Genomic DNA, 15,674 nt, shown 5'->3' on the forward strand with positions numbered 1-15,674 from the left:
CCAGAGGAGCCATCATCCTAGAGGTCACTAATGATCTCCTTCTAGCCCATTCCAGTGGCTTCTTTGCCATATTAATCTTCCTCAGTCTATCCTCTCCTTATTCCCCTCCTATCTCCTGGGGGGCTCAACCTCGTTCTCTTTCGTGGGCTCCTCCGCTGCCTTCCAACCTCTAACTGTGGGAATCACTCAAGGCTCATTTCTGTATTTCCTTCTATTCTCCAACTATGCCCATTCTCCACGTAAACTCATTCACTCCCATGGCTTACTACCATCTCTATGTTCCTGAATCTACATCTCCTAAATCTAAATCTATCTCTCTACCATCTCTATTATTCCTAAATCTACATCTCTAGCCCAGATCTTTCTCTTTCTCTGCAGCCTCTACATTGACATCCTCCTGACACCTCAAACTTAGCATATTCAAAACAGAACTCCTTATCGTTCCACCCAAACCGCGTCCTCCCTCTGACTTTCCCATCGCTCTAGATAACATCACCATCCTCCCTGTTTCACAAGCCCCATAACCTTGGCATTATCCTTGATCCATCTCTCTCATTCAACCCATATATTCCATCTGCCACCAAATTCTGACGGCTCAACCTTCACGTCTTTAAATCAGTCCTTTGCTCACCATACAAACTGTATATATCATTTATTACCCTATTTATTTTGTTAATGAGGTGTATATCTCCTTGATTCTATTTATCTTGATGATGTTGTCTTGTTTTGTTTTGTTCTGTTTTGCTTTGCTGTCTGTCTCCCCATTTAGACTGTGAGTCCGTCATTGGGCAGGGATTGTTTCTATCTGTTGCTGAATTGTACGTTCCAAGCGCTTAGTACAGTGCTCTGCACGTAGTAAGCGCTCAGTAAATATTATTGAATGAATTAATTAATTAATCGAAGCATTTACCCAACCCGGCCTTGAGTGCTGCATCAACCTCCCTGCCTCTTGTCTCTCCCCACTCCAGTCCATACTTCATTCTGCTGCCAAGATCATTTATCTCCCCAAATATTCAGTCCATGTTTTCCCACTCCTTGAGAATCTCCAGTGGTTGCCCATCAACCTCCACAGCAAAGAGAAATTCCTTTCCATTGGCTTTAACCCCCCGCATCATACCTCCCTGATTTCCTACTACAACCCAGCCCAACCACTTCACTACTCTAATACCAACCCACTCACTTTACTTCAGTGTCATCTATCTCATCACTGACCTCTCCTCCACATCCTGCAACTGACCTGGAATGCTCTCCCTTTTCATATGCAACAGATATGAAACCTTATTAAAACCACATCTCCTCCAAGAGGTCTTCTCCCATTAAATCCCCTTTTTCAAGTGGTATTTGTTAAGTCCTTACTATGTGTCAAACTGTTCTAAGTGCTGGGGTAGGGACAAGTGAATTAGATCAGACACAGTCCCTGATCTTCATGAAGTTCACAGTCTAAATTGGAGAGAGAACAGGTAGTTAAACCCCATTATACAGTTAAGAAAACTGAGGCACAGAGAATATAAGTGACTCGTCCATGGAAACACTGCAAACAATTGGCTGAGCCAGAATTAGAACCCAGGTCCTCTGACTCCCAGGCCTGTGCTCTTACCACTAGGTCATGCAGCTTCCCACATTCTTCTCCCTTCTCTTCTATGTCGCCCTTGAATTTGGATTTGCATCCTTTAGTCAGTCCTCTCTCAGCTCCACAGCACTTACATAAATATTCACAATTCGTATATTTATAGAAATACCTGTATCCCCCTCTATACCATCCGCTCACTGTGGGCAGAGAACATATCTACCAACTCTGTTATATCGTACTGTCCCAAATGCTTAGCACACAGTAAGTCCTCAATAAATCTGTCATTGATGGAATGATTGATTTTAGGTGACTTCTCTGTGGCCTTACAAAAATACGAGCAATATAGTGACTCTTTTCATATTAGGCTTAACCAAGAACATATCCTTTTTTTCAAAGATTAAATAAAATGGAATACACACTTAAAGTACTTTTAATCCCAAAATTCGAGTAAGCCTAGCACTATATAATTAGCTATTATTTGTATCGAGAAAGTTACTTGATGCAGTATATGCCATTTTGTAAGTGTCCTTCAATTATATAGCATTTTTTGTAAGTAACATACTGATTGTGAATTGAACAGCATGAACAACCATGGGTGCTATGGTGCTTATGAAAATGGACTCTACTGTTTTTATTGGGACCTCTCTAATTTAGTCATTTAGAAGAATATGAATTTAAATATATTTACAGCGGTAGTCATATTTTCTTTTGGGGCTAATGAGAGCTCTTAAAGATATTTAGTATCGAGCCCTTTACGGGATAATATTCCCTGGGCTGCACTTCTGAGGATGCTCCACTTTTACATACCAGCCCCTCTTTGAGCTCTATCTTTGATGCCCCAGCATCTGAATCCAGAACAAAACAACAATTTTTTTTTTAAGGTCCTCTCTCTCTCGATGTGCGAAAGGGCCTTATAAGAACATGGTATTGCCTGTGAATGTCCTGTGCTGGTACAGGCCGCTCAAGAGATAGACATATTTATGTTTGGAATAAGAAATGTGGAGTCTTATTAAAAGATAAGATCTGGAAATCTCAATGGGTTGTTTCCTATTCTACTTCTGGCCTTGGCATCTCTAAAATGGGGTGGTTAATATGGCCCTCTTTTCAGGGTCGTATGAGAATTAAATGATAAGTGAAGAAAATGACTAGATGTCTATTTACAAGCTACCAGGACTATATATTAGTCCCCGGGTACTGTACGAGATTATTTTGGCACTCAAATCTGGGGAAAAACTCCTCTATAAGATCTATCCCATTTTAATGATTAAGACTAGACCGCTGTTTTGTCCAAACTTGTGAAAGTCAAGGAATCTATGGCATTTCATGTTGAAATCAGAATAAAGCACTACCATTTCTAAGAAGCTTCCTCCTTTATTATGTAGGAGATAATGAAACACTCGGTTTTCAATTAACACTAACTTCATTGATGCAAAGCCTTTACAGTTTTGCAGAGAATGTATTCTGATATTTTTTCCTTGATCTCTGATTCTATAACAGAGAAAAATGATTTGGTTCTTTCTTCTTATCCACCTTCTGTTATTTTTCAGCTACCTGTGGCAGATTCCATTAACAATTGCAGTAGGAAATGCAACTCACATCTCATCAGAAACGATTATATGGGTGTCTAACAGATCAGGTAAAAATACACTTTTTTTTTCCTTATCTTCCCTGATAAGAATCCATACATTTTCCTGAACTATTTCTCCAAACTTAATCCTTGGTAATCATTTGTGCTCTGAAGTCCATTTCAATTGCTTCAAATTAACTGCAAAGGGAGTTGTAAAAAGGAGAAGGAAGAATTGTTATTCAAAATTGCACAGGACAGAAAATCGTCTAATTGGGGTTACTGCATATCCCATTGCTAAATTAAATATTTCCTCTGTATATTTGATTTAAAGATCTCTTCAGGAGGGCAAAGTAAAATTTTTGGTGGTTTTTAAATGTACAAAGTGCCATTTGAAAATCTGAGCACCACTTTCAATCAAGCAAAATATAGCAAATACAGAAAAGAAGTACTGTAATCAAAGGAAATAGCCCATACAAATTCCCATTAGTCCAAATCTCCTAAAGTTCCTGCTAGGAAGGGGTACAGTCTTGAACCAGAGGCTTTTGGGAACCTTAAAAGATCATCTTCTCTCTATGCCTTTTCCTCTATGCAGATTTGGCAAATATCTCTTCAGAAGAGCACCTAAATTACCATTAACCCATTCCAACCCACCTTTAACTCTCAGGAAACTTTTCCATGTTTCACCTAATTTCTTTACTCTGTAACATTATCCGGGGACCCCTCTTATTTTATCATTGAAAGAGATGAAATCTTTTTTCATTATAAATTATAATAAAATATATATTATAATTATAAATTATCACTAAATTGTGATCATTTGGTGCTTGGAGATGTTTAATCTCCTTTTCTTTCTTTCTCTTTTACATCATGGTTGGAAAAAGTAAATGTATAATAGGCAAGGAAGCTAAAGGGGAAACAAGCAACATCAAATTTGTGTTCCCCAAAGTTAGGCAGCTAAGGCTCAATGATTCTTAAACTTTCTCCAAGTCTCCTGGGACATTTTGTCATTCCCTTGTTTACACCACACTTTCTCAAAAGAAACTGCTCCCCAAATAAAAGTGGGGGAGAATTTACCTGTTTCCAAGTTGCTGAGCAGAGTCAATGCTAATAATATCTTCCCTCTGTTTAATCCATCAGAGGTTACTAGAAGAGGAAAGGAAGTATTAAGAGGAGGACTTTTTTAATCCACCAAATAATATATATGAGTTCCTCCATATTAACTTGGTATTTTAAGTAAGATTTATCACAGTACCTCTTTGCCCAAGTGTTCCCGTGGGCAAAAATCAGATTTAAAGTTGTCAAAGGGACAATAGTTCTCTTTTTCCTATTCTTTGGCTGATTGAAACTAAAGTCCTGTTGGGTTTTAATTCATTTAAACTCAGTGAATTCAACCCTACATTCATGGGTTAATTAAAGGATTATAAGATGCCACTTCAGAGTTGTAGGTGGTTTGGAGCAGCGTGACTCAGTGGAAAGAGCCCAGGCTTGGGAGGCAGAGGTCGTGCGTTCTAATCCCAACTCTGCCTCTTGTCAGCTGTGTGACTTTGGGCAAGTCACTTCCCTTCTTTGGGCCTCAGTGACCTCATCTGGAAAATGGGGATTAAGACTTTGAGCCCCACGTGGGACAATCTGATCATCTTGTATCCCCCTGCGCTTAGAACAGTGCTTTGCACATAGTAAGCACTTAACAAATACCACCATTTATTTATTTATTTTTTATCTGGGAGATGTGTTAAGGTATTCAATGCCAATACTTTAACACTGGGAGGAAACAATTAAGATATGCATTGATATAGATTGATATGATATTGGCTCATCTTCCTGCAGAAACGTTCTGGGCATGTCACTCTCCTTAAAAACCTCCAGTGGTTGCCTATCAACCTCCTCTCAAAACAAAAACTCCTCATTCTAGGCTTCAAGGCTGTCCATCACCTTGCCCCTTCCTACCTCGCCTCCCTTCTTGCTTTCTACTGTCCACCCCGCACGCTCCGCTCCTCTGCCGCCCACCTCCTCACTGTCCCTTGGTTTTGCCTATTCGGCCATCGACCCCTGGGCCACGTCCTCCCGCGGTCCTGGAATGCCCTCCCTCCTCACCTCCGACAATCTAATTCTCTTCCCCTCTTCAAATCCCTACTTAAAGCTCACCTCCTCCAAGAGGCCTTCCCAGACTGAGCTCCCCCCTTTTTCCCTCTGCTCCCTCTACCACCCCCCTCACCTCTCTGCACCTAAACCCTCTTCTCCCCCCTTTCCCTCTCCTCCTCCCCCTCTCCCGTCCCACCCCCTCAGCACTGTACTCGTCCACTCAACTGCATATATCTTCATCAACCTATTTATTTTGTTTAATGAGATGTACATCACCCTGATTCTATTTATTTGCCGTTGTTTTTATGAGATGTTCTTCCCCTTGACTCTATTTATTGCCATTGTTCCTGTCTGCCTGTCTCCCCTGATTAGATTGTAAGCCCGTCAAAGGGCAGGGACTGTCTCTTTCTGTTGCCGATTTGTACATTCCAAGTGCTTAGTACAGTGCTCTGCACATAGTAAGTGCTCAGTAATTACTATTGAATGAATGAATGAATATGGATTGTATTACAAACAGGGAATTCAATCATCTAGATTAACTATTTCTGAATATAAAAAATCAGACCAAAAATCTGTTGCAAGTTATATTTGAATTGAAAACATTCTTTATTTGTTTGGGTTTGTCCCAATAATTGTGATACTGTTCTATTTCCACGTGTATTATGTATAAACTGATTAATAACTATGAATATCTAGGCAATGTCATACCATTTTTCCAGGTATGAAAAATAAAAACCAACAAAATGATGATGATGATGATATTTGTTAAGCGCTTCCTATGTGTCAAGCACTGTTATATATATGCCAGATGTATTACTATATTTAATTAATATATTGAGAAGCAACGTGGCTCAGTGGCAAGAGACCGGGCCTGGGAGTCAGAGGTCATGGGTTCTAATCCCAGCTCCACCACTTGCCAGCTGTGTGACTTTGGGCAAGTCACTTCACTTCTCTGGGCCTCAGTGACCTCATCTGTAAAATGGGGATTAAGACTGTGAGCCCCATGTGGGGCAACCTGATCACCTTGTATCCCCTAGCGCTTAGAACAGTGCTTTGCACTAAGCACTTAACAAATACCACCATTTTATTTATTTTATTTTTATTTAATTTAATAGTGAATGACATATATGCAAGTTTAGTCCTTATCATGTTTCCTTGGACTACGTAATTGCATGAATTCCTTTATCTGTGACTCCATCCATGTCAGCAACCCTTAGGGGATGGTAAGTCCCAGGACAAGTTGGATGGTGTTCAGTCATAACTTCCAGAGGCTGCTAAGAAACGCCAAAGGGAAGGACTACTCTACTACCCGCCGGCCTATTTATGTAGGCCTGAAACTCCTGAAACTGCTCTTTCCACTTTCTGCCACTGCGCCTTGATGCCAGACCATGAGTCATTCGTTACATATGCAGGCTTATCCCACCATCAGGCAATTCTCCACCCCAGGACCATCCCTAAGAATTATATGTCCATCCTTTCTATTTCTTTATATTTACATGGCATTCGGGTAAATGCTGAGTATGTGTGAAGTGCTGTTCTATGTGCTGAAGCAGATATGAGACAATAAGGTTGGTCCCAGTCCCTGTCCCACATAAGGTTCACAGTCTTAATCCCCATTTTACAGATGAGTTAACTGAGGCCCAGAGAAGTTAAGTGACTTCCCCAGGTCTTACACAGCAGACAAGTATCAGAGTCAGGATTAGAACCTGGCTCCCATGCGGCTCTATCCACTAGGCCACACTGCTTCTCATGAATACAGAAATCTACCTTGCATGTTGATTTTAAATATTAGTTTAAAGGAAAGGAACAAATAACAATAACAGATGTTTCCTTTGTTTCTGTTAAGGAAAGTGGTGCTTGGACCATAAACTTTCATGAGGAGAGGCAGGTCCATTATAAAAAACAATTAATTGAGGTAGTCATGGTGAACCATTGCATAAGCTTTCTATTTTTAAGAGAGTAATGAATTGAGAGAGCTGCAAAAGGGAGTGTTAATTTGTAGGTATGTGAGCACTTGTGATATTGGTGAATAAATGAATATATATCAATCATCTGTTTTTAACTTAGAAACAGTAATGGTACTGTGAGCTCGTTGTGTGCTGGGAATGTGTCTGTTTACTGTGGTATTGCACTCTCCCAAGTGCTTAGCACAGTTCTTCGCACACAGTAAGCAGTCAATAAATACAATTAAACGAATGAATACTTGAGATATTTAAAGTTCTTAAAACCCTGTCTTCCCTTTAAAAATCTTTTTCTGTAGAACATCACATAATTTCTTCTCTGAACGAAGGAAACTGGTTACTGGGGAACATTAATCAAACTGGCTACTTTAGGGTCAACTATGACCTAAGAAATTGGAGATTATTAATTAACCAGCTAATAAGGAACCACGAGGTAAGCTCTGGATTTACTTGACCCAGGTCAGTATGACCGCTTGTCTTCCCTACCTAAATGGCCGTGTTTCTGGTTGGCTCTCAGGTTCTCTCCATCAGTAACCGAGCGGGTTTGATCGATGATGCCTTCAATCTCGCCAGGTAGGATTTTCCATTTTCCTTAGTCATAAATAAATGTGGCTTGAATTTCCTCCTCTTAGATAAGCAGTTTACATGTGTTAAATTTAAAGAACAGCTATGAAAAAAATCTGCATTTGCAGCACTTGTATTTTGGGGAAGAATCAGAAACACCGATGCCTTTTCCCCACTTTAAATAATTGCAGGAAGACATTTCTGATTTTGATATGACAATCATTTTTTTGCTTCAAATTCAGTTCAACATTCTGCATATGAAGAATTTGCCCCCCAATTTCCCTTATGAACAGCTCCAAAAGTCACATCTACTTATATCAACATGAAGATTCAGCATTTTTAATCCTGGCAAACTTTGTATATATTTATATACTTTATTTGTTTTAACTCAGTATACTTTTTTTGTCTAGCATAGCTAAATAGTGTACTAGGAATACTGTCCTTCTCTAGAATGATTTAAGGATACACAATACTAGGTCATCAGCAGTAATACTATTTGAATAGTTATATAATTAGATGAACATTTGGACAGAACTCCTACTCTTAAATCTGGGCAACATTAAAATCTTGTGATTCTAAACTTAATTTGAGATTAAAGTAAATCTAAAAATTAGACACATTATTTCATGTTCTGTTTAATACTTTCACTTTCAGATTCTGTGCATATTCTGGATGAATATGTAGTAAGAGTTCCATTAATTTAGGCAGTTCTCACCTAATCAAGTGGTGACAAGTAGTTACTTGCAGCCCGTGAAAATATTTTTATGCAGATCTGAGGGCTGAGCCTGACTATAGCTTTGTGTTATGTTTGCTCACTATCAAAGAATTCCTTCCCCAAGTGTATGTCCTCTCTCTTCCCCTCCACTACCATGATGGTCAGTGGGATTCAGAAGGGTCCACAATAGCCTTTTTTTGTCTAATCCATCACTGTCACCATTTGTTGACAGCCTCCCAGTAGAATTTAACAAGTAAACATCATCCTAACCATGACTTTCGCCCAGTGAAATTTTCTGAACTCCTACAGAGAACAGGAGGGAGATGCCGGGGAGGAGAAAGAAAGAGAAAAGTCACTCACCTGTGAGAGTTGGAGTGATTTATTGGGTAAGAGAAGGGGAGGCATAGAGGAAGTGTCTTCAGTGGGGCATGGCTGAGGTAAAGGGCTGTGACCGCCTTCTCTCCCCTCAGGCAGCCTGCCCACCTCAGCCTTGACTACAAGCTTTGTGGTTTCTAGGGGTGAGAACGCATAGATGGGGTTGGGGAAGGAAAGGGGGAGAAGGAGGACCCAGCTGAAGACTCCCCCATCCCTAATTTTGGGGTAGCCTAAGGGGTGGGCTGTCTGACCGATGACAGGCTGCTTGGCTCAGCCCTTCTCCTCTCGTTGTGGGAAGAGAATGTGTCTGTTATACTGTGTTGTACTCTTCCAAGTGCTAGGTACAGTGTTCTGCACACAGTAAACACTTGGTAAATATTATCGATGGACTGATTTTCTTCACCATTTACTTCTTAGTCTCTGCTGCTCATTCCACCTGCCCTGGGTTTGCCCAGTGAACCAGAAGCAGGAAGAAGGGTAGCTACCACCTTCCGTCACAAGCTCCATTGGGCTTATTCCCCCATTCCTTGCCCCTCCTCAACTTTCTCATCAGTAATGAAAATAATAGTAATGAAAATGTTGATAACAATGATAATCAATTGTATTTCCTATCCATTTGACATGTATCAAACCCTGTTCTATGCCCTGTGCATAATCAGGTTAGACCCTATCCCTGTCCCACATGGGGCTTACAGTCTAAGTAGGAGGGAGAATAGATATTTCATCGCCACTCTACAGATGAGGAAAGTGAGGAACAGAGAAGTAAGATGACTTCCCTAAGGCTAATATATTCTCCTTGTCCCTATCCCATGGAGAGCAAAAACAGGGGATGCAAGCTACGTCAGATGAGGATGTCAGGAGGAGAAGACTGCAATGATAAAGAAGATATGGATAGAGAAGACTGCAATGGAGGATGCAGGGAAGCTTGGGTTTTGGCACAGGGAAGGGGAAAGAGTGCCAATGAGGAACCACTCTGTTAATAATAATTCGGTATTTTTTCAGCGCCTACTATGTGCCAAGCACTGTTCTAAGCACTAGGTAGATGCAAGGTAATCATATTGTCCCATGTGGGGCTAACAGTCTTAATCCCCATTTTCCAGATGAGGGAACTGAGGCGCCAGAGAAGTGAAGTGACTTGTCCAAAGTCACATAGCTGACAGGTGGCGGAGCCGGAATTAGAACCCACGACTTCTCAAGCCCGGGGTCTTTTCACTGAACCATGCTCCTTCCCCCGTTCCCCCGTTGGTACCGAGACACTGCTCCTCCCCACTACTTTCCTCATCTCCCCAAGAAGAGACACCAGTGAGAATGGGGGACCAGGCTGAACAGCGATGAACAGTTGGAATAAGGCCTGACCCAGTTGCCCCAGGTTCTTATGGCAGAGTTCTTGCTTTTCCCCTTTCCAATATCTCCAGGCCATTTACCAGAAGGAGAGGGGGTTGACTGGACTTCTAGGAAGCAGCCTTTCCCCTGCTGACCCACCTGCAGCAGTTAAAAGAGTGTTGAGGACTCTGGCACTAGAGAGCTGGGGGTATTGCTGACAAATGGAGTGGGGATATTCACAGGGTGGCACTTAGGGCTCAAAAAAGCTGTTAGAAAGCAGCCAACACACCAATAGAAAAGCAAGATGACAGCCTGGAGAGAACTTTGTCTGAAAGGGAGGGGGATGGCCATCACTGGCAATAACCTATTCCCGAATACATCACTCCAGTAACTACACCTTCTTCCTACAAATGTCTCAAAACTCTAACCACTTGTTCCAAACTTTTGGTTTTACCAAATATCCTCCTCGTATATTTTGTCTCGACTTGGAACACTCCTGGACCTCGTTTTTGCTCATGTGGTACTCCCTTGAGTCTCCCTCTGGCCTCATCCTTCTTAGTCTTTTATGGCTCCTCTCCCTCCTTTCATTTTCTAACTGTGTGTTCAGCAAAACTACGCTACTCATGTGGTTCTGTACTCAACCTCTCAGTAAGCTCATCACGAGAAGCAGTGTGGCTCAGTGGAAAGAGCACGGGTTTAGGAGTCAGAGGTCATGGGTTCGAATCCTGGCCCTCCCACCTGTCAGCTGGTTGACTTTGGGCAAGTCACTTGACTTCTCAGTGCCTCAGTTACCTCATCTGTAAAATGGGGATTAAGAGTGGGAGCCTCACTTGGGACAACCTGATGACCCTGTATCTACCCCAGCACTTAGAACAGTGCTCGGCATACAGTAAACGCTTAACAAATACCAACATTATTATTATTATCCACTCACCTCTAAATTGGTGATTCCACCTCCCCAATTTCAACGTCTAATTTTATCTACAATTCTGCAATTTCTTTGGTCTCAAAGGCATAGCTACTTGGATGTACCTAAACTCAACATGTCAGAAGCCGAACTTATCACCTTCCCTTGCCAACCGACTTCTCTTAACTTTTCCAGCTCTACTGATAACACTACTATATTAGTTGATGAAGCAGTCTTGGAATCATCTCTGACTCATCTTTCAGCACTCATATTCAGTCAAGTGCTGGGTCTTGTCAGTTCTTCTCAATGAGGAAGTCCCTGACTAATTCCCCCATCTCTGGGGCCATGTCAGTTTAGCCACATAAAGATAGATGCTAGTATATTTATTCAGATGTTCCTTATAGTTTTCATCGTTTATGTCTTTGCTATCATTTTTTTATTGATTGTTTTACAGTTGTTTGCAATTTACATTCACTTGCTCTTCCATTAGATTCTAAGATGATGATAAGAAGAATGATAGTAGTATTTGTTAAGTGCTTACTATGTGCCAAGCACTGAACTCAGTGCTAGTGTACATAGAAAATAATCAGGCCTGACGCAGTCCCTGTCCTACAAAGGGGTCACAATCAAAGGAAGACAGGTATCAGATCCCGATTTTACAGATGAGGAAGGAAGTTGAGGAAGAGAACAGTTATGTGACTCGCCCAAGATCTCACTGCAGGCTAGTGGCAGAGCTGGGATTAGAAGCCAGATCCTCTGACTCCAAGCCCATGCTCTTTCCCTAGACCAAGGTAACTGTGTCTTTTATGTTTCTTCCCCAAGTACCTACTTGGCATAGTGATTTTTCAAACAGTCAATCGATTGATCGTATTTATTGAGCACTTACTGTGTGCAGAGCACTGTACTAGACACTTGGGAGATTTAGACTGTACTAAACACTTAGCACAACAGTATATTAAAATGACATTTCATGACGTTGTTGGCTTAGAGAGTTAGCAGAATAAGAATGGTGCATACATGACTTCAGCATGAGTTTTTAGATCTCAAAGAAACTGGAGGAATCTTCCAGTCCATTCCACTGACTACAAGAAGAATTGGCCGTAAGCCACCTGGGTTCAGATACTAATGCCCTCATGCAAAGAAAATGTGAAATGTAATTTTGGGGGAAAATGATCTTTTTGATTTACTACATCTGGAATATTCTGCTAGTGATTAGGTCACACTGGACTTGTAAAAGTAGATATTGACAACTACAGAAAAATAATTATATTCAAATGTGATTTCATTGAATATAGTCAGCTGAGAGAGATATGTTTTCATCTTTAAAGGATATAATGCTATCCTTCTAAAAATAATGATGCTGTAAAAACCTTGAGCTATTTCAAAACGCTTTTTACCAAACTGAAAAATAATTTTACAAGAGCAAATGCTAAGAATGTTTAAACAGCCAAATGTAGATGAATCCAGGATAATAATCAGATCCTTGCCCAAGATTTGAAAGTATAAATACTGTACTAGGAACCTGGCAAAAGTAGGAGATGGGATTGCTTTATTTTGATTGTGCTCCAAAGCTAACATTTAGCATGAAAGGGCAGAGGGATGGTGACTAGTCTATTATATTTGGAAGAGAGCATGTCTTGTCACATAAGAGAACAAATGTGCAAGTCAGCAATTGATACAAATCTGGAGCATACAATAATATTCAAAATAATAATTTTGGTATTTGTTAAGCGCTTACTATGTGCCGACCACTGTTCTAAGTGCTGGGTAGATACAAGGTAATCAGGTTGTCCCACATGGGGCTCAAAGTCTTAATCCCCATTTTCCAGATGAGGGAACTGAGGCCCAGAGAAGTGAAGTGACTTGCCCAAATTCACACAGCTGATAAGCGGCGGAGCTGGGATTAGAACCCATGACCTCTGACTCCCAAGCCCAGGCTCTTTCCACTGAGTCATGCTGCTTCATGGTGGGAAGAGAAGAGAAGCTCTCCGTGTGGGCAGGGATCGGGTCTGCCAACTTTATTATATTGTTCTCTCCCAAGGGTTTAGTACAGTGCTCTGCACCTATGATTCATTGAAGAGAGAAGCTCTAGTCCTCCTCCCCAGGCACCATTTAAATATTCCTACTTTGCCACAGGTTAGCGAATTACACTGATATTGGAAGAACTGTCTTTCTAAAGAGAAATGATGAGTGATAAGGTTTGCGATGGAAAAGGCATATAATTTTCTGGGGACTGATTTTTGAAAGTCTCATTATAGATGGTAACAGCTTCCTTTCACCATTAAAATATTTTTTAAAAGGAGATCATTTTTTTCCCTTCATAAGATTCTTTTTCTTTCACCTTTGAAATATTTGAGAAAAGATAATTTTCCCACATAAGGTTAGAGCTGCGGGATTTTTTCCTTTCATTAACACCTATGTGACCCGTTAAATTGGGGTGTCTTCTTGTAAACTATTTGTTGCTGTCGAAGTTACACCAGGCAGAGATCAAAAATATTCGGACACATAGCATGAACAAGTGACATTCTATCCCGCAAGTGTTGGAAATAGCTAAAACTCAAACTGATATATAATTTTGTTTGAAAGGGCCACTAACTCAGTCACCTAGGTCATTTCCACCAGTTTTAAAAGCAAGCAGTCAATCACTTAATGACATTTACTGCGTCTTTACTGGGGGAAACACTTGGGAGAGTACATGAGTCGGTAGACCATGTTCCCTGCCCACCAGGAGATTACCATCTAGAGGAGGTGACTGAAATTAAACTAAATTATGGATAAGTACATAAGTGTTTGGGGATCGGGGTATAGATCGGGGTATAGATCGGGGTATAGATCGGGGTATTGAGAAGCAGCGTGGCTCAGTGGAAAGAGCACGGGCTTTGGAGTCAGAGGTCATGGGTTCGAATCCCGGCTCGGCCACTAGTCAGCTGTGTGACTTTGGGCAAGTCATTTAACTTCTCGGTGCCTCAGTTCCCTCATCTGTAAAATGGGGATTAAGACTGTGAGCCCCACGTGGGACAACCTGATTCCCCTGTATCTACCCCGGCGCTTAGAACAGTGCTCGGCACATAGTAAACGCTGAACAAATACCAACATTATTAGATCCAGGAGCATAGGTGGCACAGATGTGAGAGGGAAAAAGGGAAACAAAGACTTACTCGCTGAAGTCCTCTTGGAGGAGATCTGATTTCAATAAGGCTTCGAAAGTGGGGAGAAAGGGGGTCTGTCATATATGAAGGGAGAGGGAGTTCCAGGTCAAAAAGAGGATGTGGGTAAGATTGAGGTACAGTGAGTAGAGAAGCAACGTGGCTCAGTGGAACAAGTCCAGGCCTGGGAGTCAGAGTTCACGGGTTCAAATCCTGGCTCGGCTACTTGTCAGCTGTGTGCCTCAGTTCCCTCATCTGGAAAATGGGGATGAAGACTGTGAGCCTCACATGGGACAACATGATGACCCTGTATCTACCCCAGCACTTAGAACAGTGCTCTGCACACAGTAAGCGCTTAACAAACACCAACATAGATTGGCATTGGAAGAGTGGAGCGTGTGGCTAGGTTGTAATAGGAAATCAGTGAGGTAAAGTAGGAATGGGAGAACTTACTGAGTGCTTCAGATTCATTCAATCATGTTTACTGAGCGCTTACTCTGTGCAGAGCACTTTACTAAGCATTTGGAAAGTACAATTCAGCAACGGGTATGTGGATGATGCAGAGGTGGACAGGCGACCACTGGAGGTCCCCTAGGAATGAGAAAACATGGTCTGAACAGTTAAAATCAGAGCACAATCCAGGCAGCAGAGTGAAGCGAGGACTGAAGTGGAAAGAGGGAAGAGGCAGGGAAGTCAGTGAGGAGGTGGATGCAGTGGTCAAGACGGGGCAGGATAGATGCTTGGATTGACATGGTAGCCGTTTGGATGTAGAGGAAAGGGTGGATTTTATTCATTCATTCATTCAATAGTATTTATTGAGCACTTACTATGTGCAGAGCACTGTACTACGCACTTGGAATGGAAAATTCGGCAATTTTAGTGGTGATGTGAAGGTTGAACCTACAGGATTTGGGGACAGATTGAATATGTGGGTTGAATGAGAGAGATGAGTTGAGGATCACGCTGAGGTTATAGGCTTCCGAGGCAGGGAGGATGGTGGTGCTATCTACGGTGATGGGAACGTCAAGGGGAGGGCAGGTTTTGGGTGGGATATGTGGAGTTCTCTTTTGGACATGTTAGGTTTCAGGTGTTGGTAGGGCATCCAAGTAGAGATGACTTGAAGGCAAGAGGAAATATATGACTGCACAGACAGAGAGACATTTATTCCCATTAATGGGGACTCCGTTTGTAGACTGTAAGTTCCCTTTGGGAAGGGAACTTCCCTGCGAACTCTATTAATAATAATCATGGTATTTGTTAAGTGCTGACTCTGTGCCAAGCACTGTTCTAAGTGCTGGGATAGATAGATACAAGGGAATCAGGTGGGACGCAGTCCCTGTCCCACATGAGGCTCACACTTTTAATCCCCATTTTATAGATGAGGTAACTGAGGCACAGCGAAGTTGTGACTTGCCCAAGGTTACGCAGCAGACAGGTACTGGAGCCAGGATTAGAATCCACGAC

General features: G+C 41.6%; 1 protein-coding gene across 1 annotated transcript in view; it reads left to right on the plus strand.

Annotated features, from left to right (window-relative positions):
* The window catches only part of TRHDE (thyrotropin releasing hormone degrading enzyme), a 418,324-nt gene that overhangs the window by 298,760 nt on the left and 103,890 nt on the right, over positions 1-15,674 (plus strand). The window contains exons 14-16 of the mRNA XM_029079309.2: positions 3,118-3,206; positions 7,480-7,613; positions 7,698-7,753. Coding sequence (XP_028935142.2) covers positions 3,118-3,206; positions 7,480-7,613; positions 7,698-7,753 — 279 coding nt within the window. The remainder of the gene's footprint in view (positions 1-3,117; positions 3,207-7,479; positions 7,614-7,697; positions 7,754-15,674) is intronic.

Source organism: Ornithorhynchus anatinus, chromosome 14 (assembly GCF_004115215.2).
Source record: "Ornithorhynchus anatinus isolate Pmale09 chromosome 14, mOrnAna1.pri.v4, whole genome shotgun sequence".
Taxonomy (NCBI): Eukaryota; Metazoa; Chordata; class Mammalia; order Monotremata; family Ornithorhynchidae; genus Ornithorhynchus; species Ornithorhynchus anatinus.